Consider the following 15002-nt stretch of genomic DNA (forward strand, 5'->3'; position numbering starts at 1 on the left):
AAGAAAGAAAGAAAGAAAGAGGAGAGAGAGAGATGAACAGAAAGAGGAGAGAGAGATGAACAGAAAGAGGAGAGAGAGATGAAGAGAAAGAGGAGAGAGATGAACAAAAAGAGGAGAGAGAGATGAACAGAAAGAGGAGAGAGATGAACAGAAAGAGGAGAGAGAGATGAACAGAGCTCATAACTCGGAGGAGGAATGTAGAGCAGGTTTGGACAAGTTCAAATTTTACTCACAAAATCCTCCACAAGACACAACCAAAGCAGCAGCCAGTCCTGGACCAGACCTGCTTTAGTCCTGGTTTAGACCTGGTTTAGTCCTGGTTTAGTCCTGGTTTAGTCCTGGTTTAGTCCTGGTTTAGACCTGGTTTAGTCCTGGTTTAGTCCTGGTTTAGTCCTGGGATGGTCTGGTGACTGAGAGATGAGAGGATACAGAGGAGTGAAGTACACGCTGTTCGTCTGCTGCTATGTTTTCTGGGTGAGTGAAAACTAAGAACTAAACCAGGACTAAACCAGGACTAAACCAGGACTAAACCAGGACTAAAACATGACTAAACCAGGACTAAACCAGAACTAAACCAGGACTAAACCAGGACTAAACCAGGACTAAACCAGGACTGAACCAGGACTAAACCAGGACTAAACCAGAACTAAACCAGGACTAATCCAGGACTAAACCAGGACTAATCCAGAACTAAACCAGGACTAAACCAGGACTAATCCAGGACTAAACCAGGACTAAACCAGGATTAAACCAGGACTAAACCAGGACTAAACCAGAACTAAACCAGGACTAAACCAGGACTAAACCAGGACTAAACCAGGACTAAAACATGACTAAACCAGGACTAAACCAGAACTAAACCAGGACTAAACCAGGACTAAACCAGGACTAAACCAGGACTGAACCAGGACTAAACCAGGACTAAACCAGAACTAAACCAGGACTAATCCAGGACTAAACCAGGACTAATCCAGAACTAAACCAGGACTAAACCAGGACTAATCCAGGACTAAACCAGGACTAAACCAGGATTAAACCAGGACTAAACCAGGACTAAACCAGAACTAAACCAGGACTAAACCAGGACTAAACCAGGACTAAACCAGGACTAAACCAGGACTAAACCAGGACTAAACCAGAACTAAACCAGGACTAAACCAGGACTAAACCAGGACTAAACCAGGACTAATCAGACCCTGTTTGTCTCAGGTGGTGAGTTCTCTTTTGATCGCTGTGGGAATCTACGCCAAAGTGGCCAAAGAAAAAGGTCAGACTCAAAAGTCGACGGTTCAATCCTGTTTTGAATCATTCTGCCATTGTGTCTTTAGGCAAGACACCTCCAGTGTGAATGTGCAGTGTGAGTGTTGAGGGTCAGAGTGACCTGTGGGAGAGAATGTGCACGACCCGCCTCACGTTTCATTCATGTTTCTTCTGTTTCTTCACTGTAGATTTTCACTGAAGCATCAAAAATGACACATGTGGATGAAGTGAACAAAATAAACTCAGATTAATCCAAGTCTGTTTTAGAGTTTTAAAATCTCCTGGACTCTCAGCTTTGACCGTTTTACACGTGTCGTCCCTCAACTGGAGTGAAAACTTCATCATGAAGCTGAGAGAAGGACGAGGGTTTGAGACTGAGGATCTGAATATGAAACATAAAAACATATTTAGTTCACTTATTTCACTTTATTTCCTCTTCCTGCCTCTTCCCGCTTCTTCTCGCCTCTTCGTGCCTCTTCCTGCTTCTTCCTGCCTCTTCCTGCTTCTTCCTGCTTCTTCCTGCTTCTTCCTGCTTCTTCCTGCTTCTTCCTGCTTCTTCCTGCTTCTTTCTGCTTCTTTCTTTGTTTCTGTCGCTCTCTGGCTCTTGCAGCTGTTCAGTTTTTCAAGCTCGTCTCTCTCTGCAGATTTGTGGACACTTTTAGCCTTGCGCTCTTCCTCCCGCTGTGATTGGCCCAGCTGCAGATGGACCAATCACAGAGCAGCACTGAGGTTTGGGCGGGGTCAAAGGTGAAGCGTCCAATGAACCAAAACAAACATGGCGTCGCTGAGAGAGTCGTTCTGTGCGTTTATGGAGGGAAACACGTCTGTTCTTTTCTCTCTACTCGGCGTGTTCTGCTGTTGTGACACTTCGACCAATCAGATTGGAGTATTCCTCATGACGTTCCGACTTTTTCCGATCTCTTTCCAGATAAATGTGACACATGTCAAACTGGAGTGAGCCGGGTCAGGACGCTTGACCTTTGACCTCTCTCTTTGCAGATGTGGTGGACACGCTGACCCTTGACCCCGCCCTGCTCCTGATCGTCGTGGGGACGGTGACGTTTCTCATCACGTTCCTCGGCTGTTGGGGAGCGCTCCGCAACGCCACCTGTCTCCTCAAAACAGTACTGCAGCCTCGACCAGGACTGAACCAGGACTGAACCAGGACTGAACCAGGACTAAACCAGGAGTGAACCAGGACTAAACCAGGACTAAACCAGGACTAAACCAGGACTAAACCAGGACTAAACCAGGACTGAACCAGGACTGAACCAGGACTAAACCAGGACTGAACCAGGACTAGACCAGGACTGAACCAGGACTGAACCAGGACCGAACCAGGACCGAACCAGGACCGAACCAGGACCGAACCAGGACCGAACCAGGACCGAACCAGGACTGAACCAGGTCTATACCAGGACTGAACCAGGACTGAACCAGGTCTAAACCCTGTTCTGATTTGTGCTTGTTGCAGTTCCTGGTCATCCTGGTGGTGGTGCTGTTGCTGCAGGTGACAGCGGCTGTAGTCGGATACCTCTTCACTGACTTGGTAAAAACAGACTGTTTATATAAATGGACGTAGCTAACCTGCTAGCCGCCGCATTGCAAACAGGAAGTGATTATGGTGACTCCAATTCACTTTCTATTGAAAAACCTCCACCCTTCCCTCCATAACTGCAGCTGTCGGACTCGTCAAATGTTCGTTTTAACTCGCTCTACGTGATCCCGGCGTTTTTATTTCTCTGTTTTGACTCTAAATCAGGATACAAACATTAATAGCTCCCAGTTAGCCTTAGCAACGGGTTTGATGTGGGTGCGGGCAGGAAGGGGGCGTTACCTTCAACAGCCTCGTTCCTGATTTGCTCTTTGGTTGCTACGATACTCACTCTAAATTAGCCGCTATCACTGCTAGCCTCGATGAGCTTCATGTGTCTGGAGCTGAACGCTGTGACGTCGCACTCACTCAAGTCACTTCTCTAAACAGTCTGTGGGTAAAAACATAGACCTGATCCGGAACAGGGCTCAGTGCTGACCTCTGACCTCATTCCTGTGACATCAAACTATCAGCCGTGTGACTCGGGCCTTTGTGGAGTTCAGTTTGTTGGATTCTGAGCCTTTGTTGATGGTCAGACACCTCAAAGTAATGGCCAAAGTAAATGCGATAAACAATTAAATCACGATAATTATTAGAGTTGCTGACATTATAATTTTAATATTATGAATGAATAAGTTCCATGTTTATACTGTTATAGTGTTGTACTTCGTTATCAGTGAAAAGAACTACACTTTAGCATAGAATGTTATTATTACTGAAATTTGGGCAATAAGCCTCACAAGTTCTCCCACTTAAGACGATGAGAGACGCCTATAATTTTCATCATAGTTTTACTTCAGCCACGTTTCATCTTCAATGTCTTCGCTGATGGAAGGAGGTTTTCACTCAAAATCTCACGATACATGGCCCCGTTCATTCTGTCCTTTACACGGATCGTCCTGGTCCCTTTGCAGAAAAACAGCCCCAAAGCATGATGTTTCCACCCCCATGATTCACAGTAGGTCTGGTGTTCTCTGGATGCATCTCTGCATTCTTTCTCCTCCAAACACGACAAGTTGAGTTTTTACCAAACTGTTGTATTTTGGTTTGATCTGACCCTGTGACATTGTCCCAATCCTCTTCTGGATCATCCAAATGCTTCTGTCAAACTTCAGACGGGCCTGGACATGTCCCGTCTTAAGCAGGAGACACGTCTGACACTGCAGGATTTGAGTCCCTGGTGGTGTAGTGTGTTACTGATGGTGCCTTTGTTACTTTGGTCCCATCTCTCTGCAGGTCATTCTCTAGGTCCCCCTAGTGGTTCTTTTTGGTCTTTGTTCTTGTGTCATTTTGACCCCACGGGGTGAGGTCTCACATGGAGCTCCAGATCGAGGGAGATTATCCATGGTCTACATTCACATTCATTGTCCTGTCCGTAGGTCAGTGTAGTTGTTTGGCGTTGATACTTTGCAGTGGCGTCTCGTGGCTGTGGACAGACCCGGCGTTGTCCCGGGGCGGGTGCGTGCGTGAACCGGGGGTCACGCCTGAGAGTTGTGGCATTTTGTACCTGGTCATTTTCTGGGACCTGTGTGCACGGGGCTAAGTTTGGGTCTTTCAGGTGATGGAGCGCACGGAGCTGCTGATGCTCAAAGCCGTGGTGCGCTACCGAGAAGACCGCGACCTGGAGAACGCCATCGACTTCGTCCAGAAGAAGGTGAGAGGCGCCCCGTGGTGGCCCTGAGCGGTACTGCAGCGGAGATAAACCTGTTTTTACTCTGTTCTCGTGGCGTTTAGTTCCAGTGCTGTGGAGTGGAGAGCTACAAGGACTGGTCCAAAAACGTTTACTTCGAGTGTTCGGACGAAAACCCGAGTTTAGAGGCCTGTGGAGTCCCGTTCTCCTGCTGCAAACCCGAGACCAACCAGGTACCGGAACGCGGAACGCACGGAACTCTGCTCTTTACAAACATCTCGAGTCAAAATATCGAATCCTTAAACAGATATAAGTTCTCCACAAAGAAGAAAGATTCAAACACGTGAAATGCATGGGATTAAATGGGATTAAGTCTAGTTTTTTCTGGTTTTAAAATGCTGGTAAAGTTTATGATCTGACACAACTGTTACCAAGCAACAAAAATGTAAACAAGAGCCAAAACTAATACAAATAAATGACAACACCTTTATTTTGTTAAGTAAAGTTTTAAAATGTCTCCTTCAGCCTAAACCGCAGACGGTTTGTTTTATAACTCAGCTCTACTTCCTGTATTTTTGTTCTTTTCTTCACAAACCTCCACCTCACTGACGTAGAACTGTGATAAATATTTAGCACAAAGTCGTCTGCACTTTAAAGATCTAAAATGTTTAAAGGTTTAAAATGTTTAAAGGTTTAAAATGTGACATTGACTCAAAAACACTAAATATAATTCAATCGCCGCCAGAAAAAAAATGCAGTATTTTTGTTTTCCCTAAATTGATGAGACTCTAGTTTCTCCAACCTGCAGTTTGTGAGCGCAGACATTTGACCCAGACTTTACAGTGACCTCTGTATTTGACCCTTGACCCTGTTGCCTCTGCGTTTGACCCTTTTGTCTCTGCGTTTGACCCAGACGGTGCTGAACACCATGTGTGGGTACGGGGTGCAGACGCTGGACGACTCCTCGGCTCAGGACGAGGTGTTCACGGTGGGCTGTCTGCAGAGGACCGTCCTGTGGGCGCAGACCCACCTGCTGCTGGTGGCGGGGCTGAGCGCCGGGCTGCTGCTGCTCGAGGTGAGGGGGCGGGGCCAAGGTACAGGTCAGATCTGTGGAGAGGACACTGCAGTTTTCTGATGTGTCGTGTGGATTTGTTTCTTTTATGAAGTGTTTTAGATGAATATTGTGATTTAAAAAGTGTAAATTAAAACAAAATGATCCACAGAGATGAGAACCATAGAGACACAAGCTCAATATGTCTGATTTAAGGTAAAAAACATGTGTAAAGGACGAGTTTAACAAACTGTGAAACATTTCCACGTGTGGCAGAGCCTGTAATGCCACATGTGGAAACATCAGCTGGACCCTCCATGAAGGTGGAGGCAGAGGCTCTGCGATGGTACAAGTCACACACTGAACAGCAAAGGGCCTCAGTGTCCAGACGACCTCTGACCTCTCCCTGTACGAACGAAGGATTACATCGTGTCCAGATACAAACACACACGTCCTGGTGACCTGGTGGCAGTGGTTGTGTGTTTCTTTCACAGCTTCAGTGACTGTGCTCTGTTTCACTCCAGGTCTGTATGATCGGCCTCGCGGCTGCTCAGGTCGCCTGGATCAAGAGAGTCCAGCGTCTGCAGGGTCAGAGCGAGGGGCGGGAGCGATTTGAGAGGAAGGACAGCGTGTGGTACCCCGCCTTCGCAGACTTCGACGAGGAATGACCCAGAACAGCTGTGTGTGTGGGCCACTAGAGGGCGCTGTGTGTGCTCTGTGGGCCACTAGAGGGCGCTGTGTTCGCTCTGTGGGCCACTAGAGGGCGCTGTGTGTGCTCTGTGGGCCACTAGAGGGCGCTGTGTGTGCTCTGTGGGCCACTAGAGGGCGCTGGGGGCCCATGTCTCATGTGTTTAAGTTTAAATGGAGACGAAATGTGTGTTAGAAGCTCCAGTGTAAATAAACTCAGAAGTCTCATATAATGAAAAATAGATTTTTTTTTCTGGTTAAATAGTTTTGTTTTATTTGTCATAAAGTTCACAAAAGAAAAAATGAACTGTACCAGATTTAACTGCTGCTACTTTACATCTGCAGCCCAGGACAGGTGAGGTCCCCAGACAGGTGAGGTCCCAGGGCAGGTGAGGTCCCAGGGCAGGTGAGGTCCCTGGAAACACTTCACGTCACTTCACGTCAGTAAAAACAATAAAATGTCTCAGTTTCAAACACTTTATAAAAATAAACTAAATTGATCATAGTTTTATTTTTGATTAAACTGTGTTTACGTCCCTGAGCCTCAGGGTCGTCTTTATTTCATCAGGCTCAGGGTCACTGTGTTTGTCCTGGTGCTTATGAAAACTACAAAACTGAAAGAGTCAAATTAAACTGAAACTAAGACAAACATGAACTTTATTATAAAAGTTGAGACACAGGAGACGCTGCAGTTGCTCCAGACGAACTGAAGAGGCGCCGTTCAGTCACATTTGGATCTCACGAGGTTTTTGTGACGTCATCAGCACCAGAGACTGAAGACGACTAAAGAAAATATATAGAGTCTGTATAAATATATATATATATATATATATATACAGAGAGTTACACAAACACAAGGAAACAAGTGTGTCGCTTTATCTCAGACACACTGGGCCCAGGGTTCAAAGGTCAAAACAACAATTTAACCCCACGTGACAGGGCCAGAGGTCGTAGACTCAGACTCACTTCAAAATAATATTATTCAAGTCTAAGTACAAAGCCGTGGTCCAGTTACTCAAGTATTTGGTAAAAGTACTGCTCCAGTAAAAGTAACTTAAAGAGAAACTGTCGGGACGTGACGTCGGATTTATCAGAATCAGAATCTTTAGACTTTTATTGTCATCGTCTGTGAACAAAGGTCACAAACCAGGAACTTACTGCAGTGATAAAGTGCAACATAAAACACTGAATAAAGACACATACAAATAAGGACATGAGTTAAAGAAAGATATGATTAAAAATAAAATACTTAAAGGTAGAAAATATAAACAACAGCAGCATCAGAAGAACAGACAAACATGACTTATTAAAGTGACCGGTGTTATAAAGTGTCCAGTTTAGTGCAGATATTATAAAGTGTCATGAGACAAACTGCAGAGGAACAAACTGTTCTTATGGCGAGAGGTTCTGGTCCCAATGGACCGTAGCCTCCTGCCAGAGGGAAGTGGCTCAAATAGTCCATGTCACACTGAACCACACACTGAACCACACACTGAACCACACACTGAACCACACAGTGAACCACACACTGAACCACACACACTGAACCACACACTGAACCACACACTGAACCACACACTGAACCACACACTGAACCACACACACTGAACCACACCCTGAACCACACAGAGAACCACACACTGAACCACACCCTGAACCACACAGTGAACCACACAGTGATGGAGGGGGTGAGGGTGGAGCCGTGTAAATCTGCACCATCATCATTTATAATTTGAACTGAATGTGATTTTAAGAAAAGAAAATGAAATAATTTGCAAAATGTGACACAAAAATGAGACAAACCATGTCAGATCAGAAGAAACATAAAGGTTTAATTTGAACATTTATGTTTCTTCAGATTAAAAAAAAAAAAGATTTGTCACTGGACAAATCAGGTGAAGACGTCTGACTCTGGACAGTTTGGACCTCATTTCTCTTTCTGCACTCTTAAGGACATGAGGTCCACTTTACTGTCCCCGTAGGGACATTTGTCCTCTGCATTTGACCCGTCAGTGCCTCTGGGTCATCTCCTCCTGTGGTTGTTGTTTTGATGAACCAGAGTCTCACAGACACATGTTTTATTTTCACATTTAAATGTATTTATTTATGATGAGACACTTTACAGCAGCAGGAGCTTCACTTTAAAACAGTTTCACATTTTGATCAGTTCAGTTTAACACGAGTTATAACAGAACAAAACTAAAGAGCATTTACCCGACACTTTTTACACAAAAACATGTTTAAAAGAGTCAAACATGTGAATCAAACAGAACAACTCGACTGAAGAAACATAAGAAACATTAAAACAACATGAAGCTGAAGCATCTGATTTTATTCAGCAACATTTAACAAAACAAAATGGTGAAATGGAGAATTATAATGAAACAGGGTCAATCTGGACTTTATGATGTGGAAGAATTAAACAACTGACATCAAAAAGTCTCATTCTAATTTCACTAATAAAATGAGATTATATCACACGTCTGTACAAATGTAACTGAAGACACTTTAAAATTCATAAAAACAGGATTAACACAAGATCATCAGAAGGAAAATGTCAAATCTTCTCCCATTTGAGCCACAGCTCAGACTTTGATTCAAATCACATGATATTTACGTTTCTTTGGGTCATTTAAGTTTGAACGTTTCACAGTAAAATAATCTTATCTGACAAACAACAGAACAGTTTTATAAAAAAAATACCTAAAAACCTTTAATCATCTTCACTGCAGTATATTTTAATCTCTTTGGTTTCAGCGTCACCAGATTTACTAATAGAGAAAAACGGGAACATTTTCTCTGTGAATCTGTCCTTGTGAGAGCAGATCAGAGACATGTCTCCAGCGTCAAAGAAAGACACTGTCCCTTCGTCACAGTCCAGTCGCACTCGGATCCTCTGAGGGCTCCTCTTCAGGACAAGAGTTTTACCAACAACATCAGAATATTCTCCATCAGCAAACATTAAACACCACAGTCCATTTTCTGGAAAGGCATTTCTCTCTTCCTTCTTGTCAACAGACTCTTCGGCCAAACCAATGACCCATCTTGGATGGTCCCCCACCTCCACGTCCCACTGGTGAGAGCCAGAGCTGAAGCTCTCACTGCCCTGGACCTCTGCATAGTACCAGAATCTCTCTGGATTATTAGGGACCTGTTGTTGTTTAGTTTCTCCAAATGTCACCCCCCTCAGATCCTCAGACACATAGAGTCGTGGGTCTGCAGTGTTTGGGTCCAGAATGACTGGACTGTACTGCACCAGGGCTCTCATCTTCTTCCAGGCGTTGAAGGCCACGTTGGCCAGGACTTTGGGCTGGTTTATCAGGAGTCCTGGTCTGAGCTGTGGGCTGGGCTGTGAGAGCAGAGTCTGTCTGTCTTTGTGAGTGTCTCTGTACTGTGTGAGGAAGTCCATGTTCTGTTTCTTCAGCAGATCTTCCACAGTCAGGAGGTTCTGCTCCACAGTACACAGCTCCTCCCTGATCTGCACCATCTGTGCTTCTATGGTCTGGGTCTGTCTGCTCTGCTCCTGTCTCAGAGCTCTGAGTGCAGACTCCTCCTCCTGTTGGAGGAACCGGTGTAACCGCTCAAACTCTGCCCTGATGTGATGTTCACAGGCCTCCACCTGCGCATGTGCCAGCTCCTGTATTTGTTCACACTGTGTCTGTTTGTTTGAGGCCTTCTTTCTCCTCTGGAACAGAGACTGCTGCTGTGAGACCAGCTGCTCCTTCTTTTCACTGACGACTGAGTCCACAGTCACCACCTTATGCCCCGAGTGAAGAGAAAACTCACAGAGAGGGCACAGAGGGCGACTCTCATCCAGGCAGAACAGAGGCGTCTGCTCTGGGTGTGAGGAGCACACCACAGGCCTCTCTCCTCCTGGAGCCTCCTCCTTCTGTGAAAAGGACACAGTCAGTTCCTTCAGAGCAAAGTTCACATCTAGAGAGTCTTTGGAGGACTTCCTGCGACACACGGGGCAGTTCCTGGTGCTGTTCTTGTTCCAGTATTCCTGTAGACACTTAGAGCAGAAGCTGTGGTGACAGGTCAGAGACACTGGCTCTTTAAAGGTGTCCAGACAAACAGGACAGGTCAGATAGTCCTCCACTGCAGAGATCTTCTCCATTTGGACCAAAGTCTTCAGACTCACACAGCTGTGTCCTCTGTGTCCGACGTCCTGACAAACACTGACTGAATACTTTCACTTTACTGTAAATGAGTCACTCACACCAGAGAGGCCCATCAGCAGCAGCAGGGGGCGCTGTTGCTCCATTTTTCATTCAACAAAGTTCCACAGATTTACTGTCCTTTATCCAGATTTATCCAGAACTAATGATTCCACAAAAGAGGCACTTTTGACACGTTTAACCCAGAGACACTGCAGAGGAACAGCTCCATATTTCATTTTAAATTATGGACAAAATCCACTTTTTATCGTCTCTCCCTGAAGCCACAGCTGCCCTGGGCCTGATGAAGTGTGACAGTCTCAGACCAGCGTCACTCACCACATTCATACAACTGCCACGTGCCCATAGGCAACGCACTCGACACAACAACAGTGTTCAGAGGTCAGAGCGGTGTCAAACCATAAACCCTCTGGTTATAGGGCACCCGCTGTTCAAAATAAACCACACCGTAGCTTTTCTGAGCATGTCATCGCCCGGATAGCAACCTTAACGGTTCAATGAGGAACAGAGCAGAGCTGAGACAGTTTGTCCAGTGCAGACCCAAGTGCTTTTATTGAACACCAAAAATATTCACAAAAAACAAGAACAATTTTAAAGAATCATGGCAGTACCTGCTGTTCACACAGCACCCTCTCCTAGAAAACTCAGATTTGCTCTGTATTACAGGTAAGTTTTACCAAATCCAGTTCTGTTGCTTAAAAAGTTGCTCTTTCCAAACAGTGTACAAATGTATTAAATGAAATTGTTTCTTAAAATAGAGCTCTGTGTTTACTTTAATTCAACAGTAATTAGTTAGTCAGCCAGTGAGCCCTAAGAAGCTCTTCACCTTCTTTGTGGTTTTTAATGAGGAAAGAATGAATAGCCTCAATTTTTTTGCCGTGTTTGCCGTGTCCAAAGACAAAGCCTCTCGGAGCCAGACAGAGTTGATCTTTAGGCCAGTGGACTTTATGGAGGACTTGTTTTAGATGAGCCATGTGTTCTTCCCTGGTTTGGCTGTAGATTACAATGTCGTCCAAATATGCTACTGCACATTCTGAAACATCTCTCAGAACATAGTCCATTAGGCTTTGACAAGTGGCTGGTGCCCCCTGGAGTCCAAATGACATAACTCTGAATTGGTACATACCAAAAGGAGATTTAAAGGCTGTCGGCTCTCGGACCTCTGGAGCCAGTGCCACTTCCCAAAAGCCTTTGCTCAGGTCCAGGGTGGGGATGTACTCTGCCTGCCCCACCCGCTCCACCAGCTCATCAACCCCAGGCATTGGATAAGGGTCACACAATGAAACAGAATTCAGATAATGAAAGTCTGTGCAAAATCTCAGCGAGTCGTCCTTTTTGGGCCCTAGAACCACTGGACTGCACCATTCACTGTTTGAGATTTCAATTACATCTAGTTCCAACATCAATTTGATTTTTTTCAAAGCTTGCACCAACCGCTCAGGTATTCTGTAGCTCTTCTGACGTGGAGGAGCCTCTTTTTTCAGCTGGGTGTTGTGCTGGACCAGGTCAGTGTAACCAGGTGAGTCTCTGAACAGCTCTGGGTCAATGAGAGGAACCCGTTGCTCCTGCTGGGAGACAAAAGTGACGTGTCTACGACCGGCGACTCACTGGACAGTTTCACCTCCACTGTCTTGGATTACATATGTTTCTGTGTGGACAACATAACAAGCTGGAAACAATTCCGTGTGTTTCCCAATACTCCATCCTGGATGACACACGGAGTTCAACAACTTATCCGAGCGAGGAATATTGCTTTCAAATCCGGGGACCAGGAGGCATGTAGGGCTGCCAGGACTAACTTGAGGAGTGGCATCAATACTGCCAAACGACATCACAGGAGGTGCATCGAGGCCAGGTTTGAAAACACCACAAACCCAAGGCAGGTTTGGGAGGGCATCAGGGCTATTACGGACTACAAGAGGAAACCACCACCGCCCTCAGCTGACAGTCCTACTCTGGCTGGAGACTTAAACCTCTTTTATGCCCGTTTTGACAGTAATAACACCAACCCTGTCCTCTCCCCTCTCCCCTCGACTGACCCTGCTCCAGTCCTGAGCGCTCATGAGGTGAGACGTGTGGTCCTCAGCATCAACACCAGGAAGGCGGCCGGGCCAGATGGAGCACTGGGCCGGGTGCTAAAAGACTGTGCTGCAGAGCTGGCGGACGTCTTCACCTCTATATACAACACCTCACTGTCCTGTTCTCTGGTTCCAGCTTGTTTCAAAGCAGCAACTATTGTCCCCATCCCAAAACAGTCAAACGTCACATGTCTGAACGATTACAGACCTGTGGCACTCACTCCCATTCCCGCCAAATGCCTGGAGAGACTGGTCATAAAACACATCAAAGCTGTTTTGCCTCAAGGGTGTGTTCTGAGCCCTCTGCTATACACTCTCTTCACCCATGACTGTCTTTCCTCCTCCGCGTCCAACCTCATCGTTAAGTTCGCTGATGACACCACGGCGCTCGGCCTCATATCCAACAATGAGGTTAACTACAGGAGGGAGGTGCAACACCTCGAGTCATGGTGCCACCACAATAACCTGCTTTTAAACACCAAAAAGACCAAGGAGATTGTTGTGGATTTCCGCAGGAGAAGTCACAACAACCACCTACCTCTCCTCATTGGCTCCGAGGCGGTGGAGAGGGTGAGCAGTTTTAAATTCCTGGGGGTAACTGTGACTGAGGACCTGTCCTGGGGCGATCACATCACCTCAGCCGTACGGAAGGCCCAACAGCGCCTCTACTACCTGAGGAAACTGAGGAGTGCCCACATTCCCAGACCTCTGATGTTGAACTTTTATACCTGTGCCATCAGTAGTGTTCTGACATATGGACTACATGAACTGTCTCATGTACTGAGGCCACTGGGTCAATGTTTACACTTGGGTTTAAGGGGATTTATTATTTATGGGTTTGCACTTTATGGGGGAGGCTCCAAACGTAATTTCGTTGTTCTTCTGTGACAATGACTACAAATAAATTGAATTGAATTGAATTGACTCACCCTGGGTTCCAGACATGAACTTCTCTGGCCTTTCCTCGTCCTGAACAGCACGGATCAGCAGCTGATGAACAGATTCCTGGTGGGACTGAAATTCCTTTAACAAGTTCACATGCCTCCTGGACGCCTCCCTAGGGAGGTGTTCTGGGCATGTCCCACCGGGAGGAGGCCCCGGGGAAGACCCAGGACACGCTGGAGGGACTATGTCTCTCGGCTGGCCTGGGAACGCCTTGGGGTCCCACCGGAGGAGCTGGAGGACGTGTCCGGGGTGAGGGAAGTCTGGGAGTCCCTGCTTAGACTGCTGCCCCCGCGACCCGGCCCCGGATAAGCGGAAGAAAATGGATGAATGGATGGAAGTTCACATGAAACGTTTGGTGTTTTTTGGTTCTGTCAGGTGTATAAAGTTCATATGTGACCTTACCCACTCTTCTGGTGACTTCATACGGACCAGGCCATTTGGAGAGGAGTTTGCTTTCGGAGGTGGGGAGGAGAAGAAGCACTTTTTGTCCAGGTTCAAAGCTTCTTTCTCTAGCCTTGTCATACCAAGTCTTTTGATTTTGTTGAGTGGTCCTCAAAGTCTCAGGACATTTCCTCTAAACGTTGCTTCATCTTTACCACATTCCACCACATTCTCCTCTGAGGGAGTTGGATTCTCCCAATAGTCTTTGAGGAGGTCGAGTGGTCCCTTACTTGGCGTCCGTAGAGCAACTCGAAGAGCGAGAACCCCGTTGAGGCCTGTGGCACTTCACGGTATGAGAATAGCAGGTATGGCAGCCCCTGGACCCCGTCTGCTCCTGTGAGACACAAACTTACAGCATATTTAAAGTCTGATTGTACCGCTCAACCAGCCTGTCCGTCTGGGGGTGGGATGGGGTGGTCCTAATACCCTTAATACGTAGGAGCGTGTAAACCTGCTGTAATAAACTAGACATAAAGTTTGTCCCAGTCTGTCAAAATGTCTTTTGGGATTCCCACTCTGGAAAACAGCCGTAATAAACAGTTAGCAGCATTTCTGGCTTTGATTGTTTTTAAATGAAAGGCCTCAGGATATCGAGTTCCTTAATCACAGAGAACTAAAATATATTTATTCCCTGAACTGCTGCGTTCTAATGGCCCAACTATGTCCATTCCTATTCTGTCAAATGGAGTTTCCCTGATGGGTGGAGGCTGCAACATCGAGGGGCTTTGTGAGACGAGGTGAGTTGACATATTTCACATGTATTACACAATTTTGAGATGTCATTGTACATGTCCGGCCAAACAAATCTGCTTGAAATTCTGCACAAAGTTTTTTGAGATGCCATGTGTCCCGCCCATGGCACCGAATGTCCGAGCTCCATTACTTTGGCTCTAGAGGATTCGGGTAATGCCAAGGCTTCAGTGCCGTTGCTTTGGTACAGAACGCTCGCTTTAATGACGTATGTCGCCTCCTCTGAACTTCCTGGACTGCCCCGTTTCACCCCGTCCACTTCTGTGACGTTTTGGATCCAGGGTTTTAGGGTTGCATCATCTTTTTGGAGTCTGGCTACATCAATTTGGAGAAGGTTTGGTCATTTTTTGTGTCTGTTTAGAAGCCGTCCCTATAAACTTTTCCCGTC

General features: G+C 46.2%; 2 protein-coding genes across 3 annotated transcripts in view; one reads left to right on the forward strand and one right to left on the reverse strand.

Moving 5' to 3' along the window:
* Positions 1-10392, reverse strand: part of LOC117369947 (zinc-binding protein A33-like) — a 31713-nt gene extending 21321 nt beyond the window's left edge. The window contains exon 1 of the mRNA XM_033965288.2: positions 8840-10392. Within this exon, the coding sequence (XP_033821179.1) occupies positions 8936-10339 (1404 nt within the window). The 5' untranslated portion in view covers positions 10340-10392 and the 3' untranslated portion in view covers positions 8840-8935. The remainder of the gene's footprint in view (positions 1-8839) is intronic.
* On the forward strand, positions 293-6363 carry zgc:113223 (uncharacterized protein LOC541424 homolog). 2 transcript variants are annotated; one of them, XM_055221212.1, is made up of 8 exons: positions 293-474; positions 1210-1267; positions 2260-2384; positions 2735-2809; positions 4413-4508; positions 4595-4717; positions 5398-5559; positions 6060-6363. In XM_055221212.1, exons 1-8 carry the CDS (start codon positions 418-420, stop codon positions 6201-6203), a joined length of 840 nt encoding a protein of 279 aa, XP_055077187.1. In that variant the 5' UTR covers positions 293-417; the 3' UTR covers positions 6204-6363. The 2 variants fall into 2 exon arrangements, with proteins under 2 accessions (XP_055077187.1, XP_033821775.1); XM_033965884.2 differs by having other exon boundaries at positions 4589-4717; positions 6060-6362.
* Positions 10393-15002: the final 4610 nt, after the last annotated feature.

This window comes from Periophthalmus magnuspinnatus, chromosome 4 (genome assembly GCF_009829125.3).
Source record: "Periophthalmus magnuspinnatus isolate fPerMag1 chromosome 4, fPerMag1.2.pri, whole genome shotgun sequence".
In the NCBI taxonomy this organism is placed as follows: domain Eukaryota; kingdom Metazoa; phylum Chordata; class Actinopteri; order Gobiiformes; family Gobiidae; genus Periophthalmus; species Periophthalmus magnuspinnatus.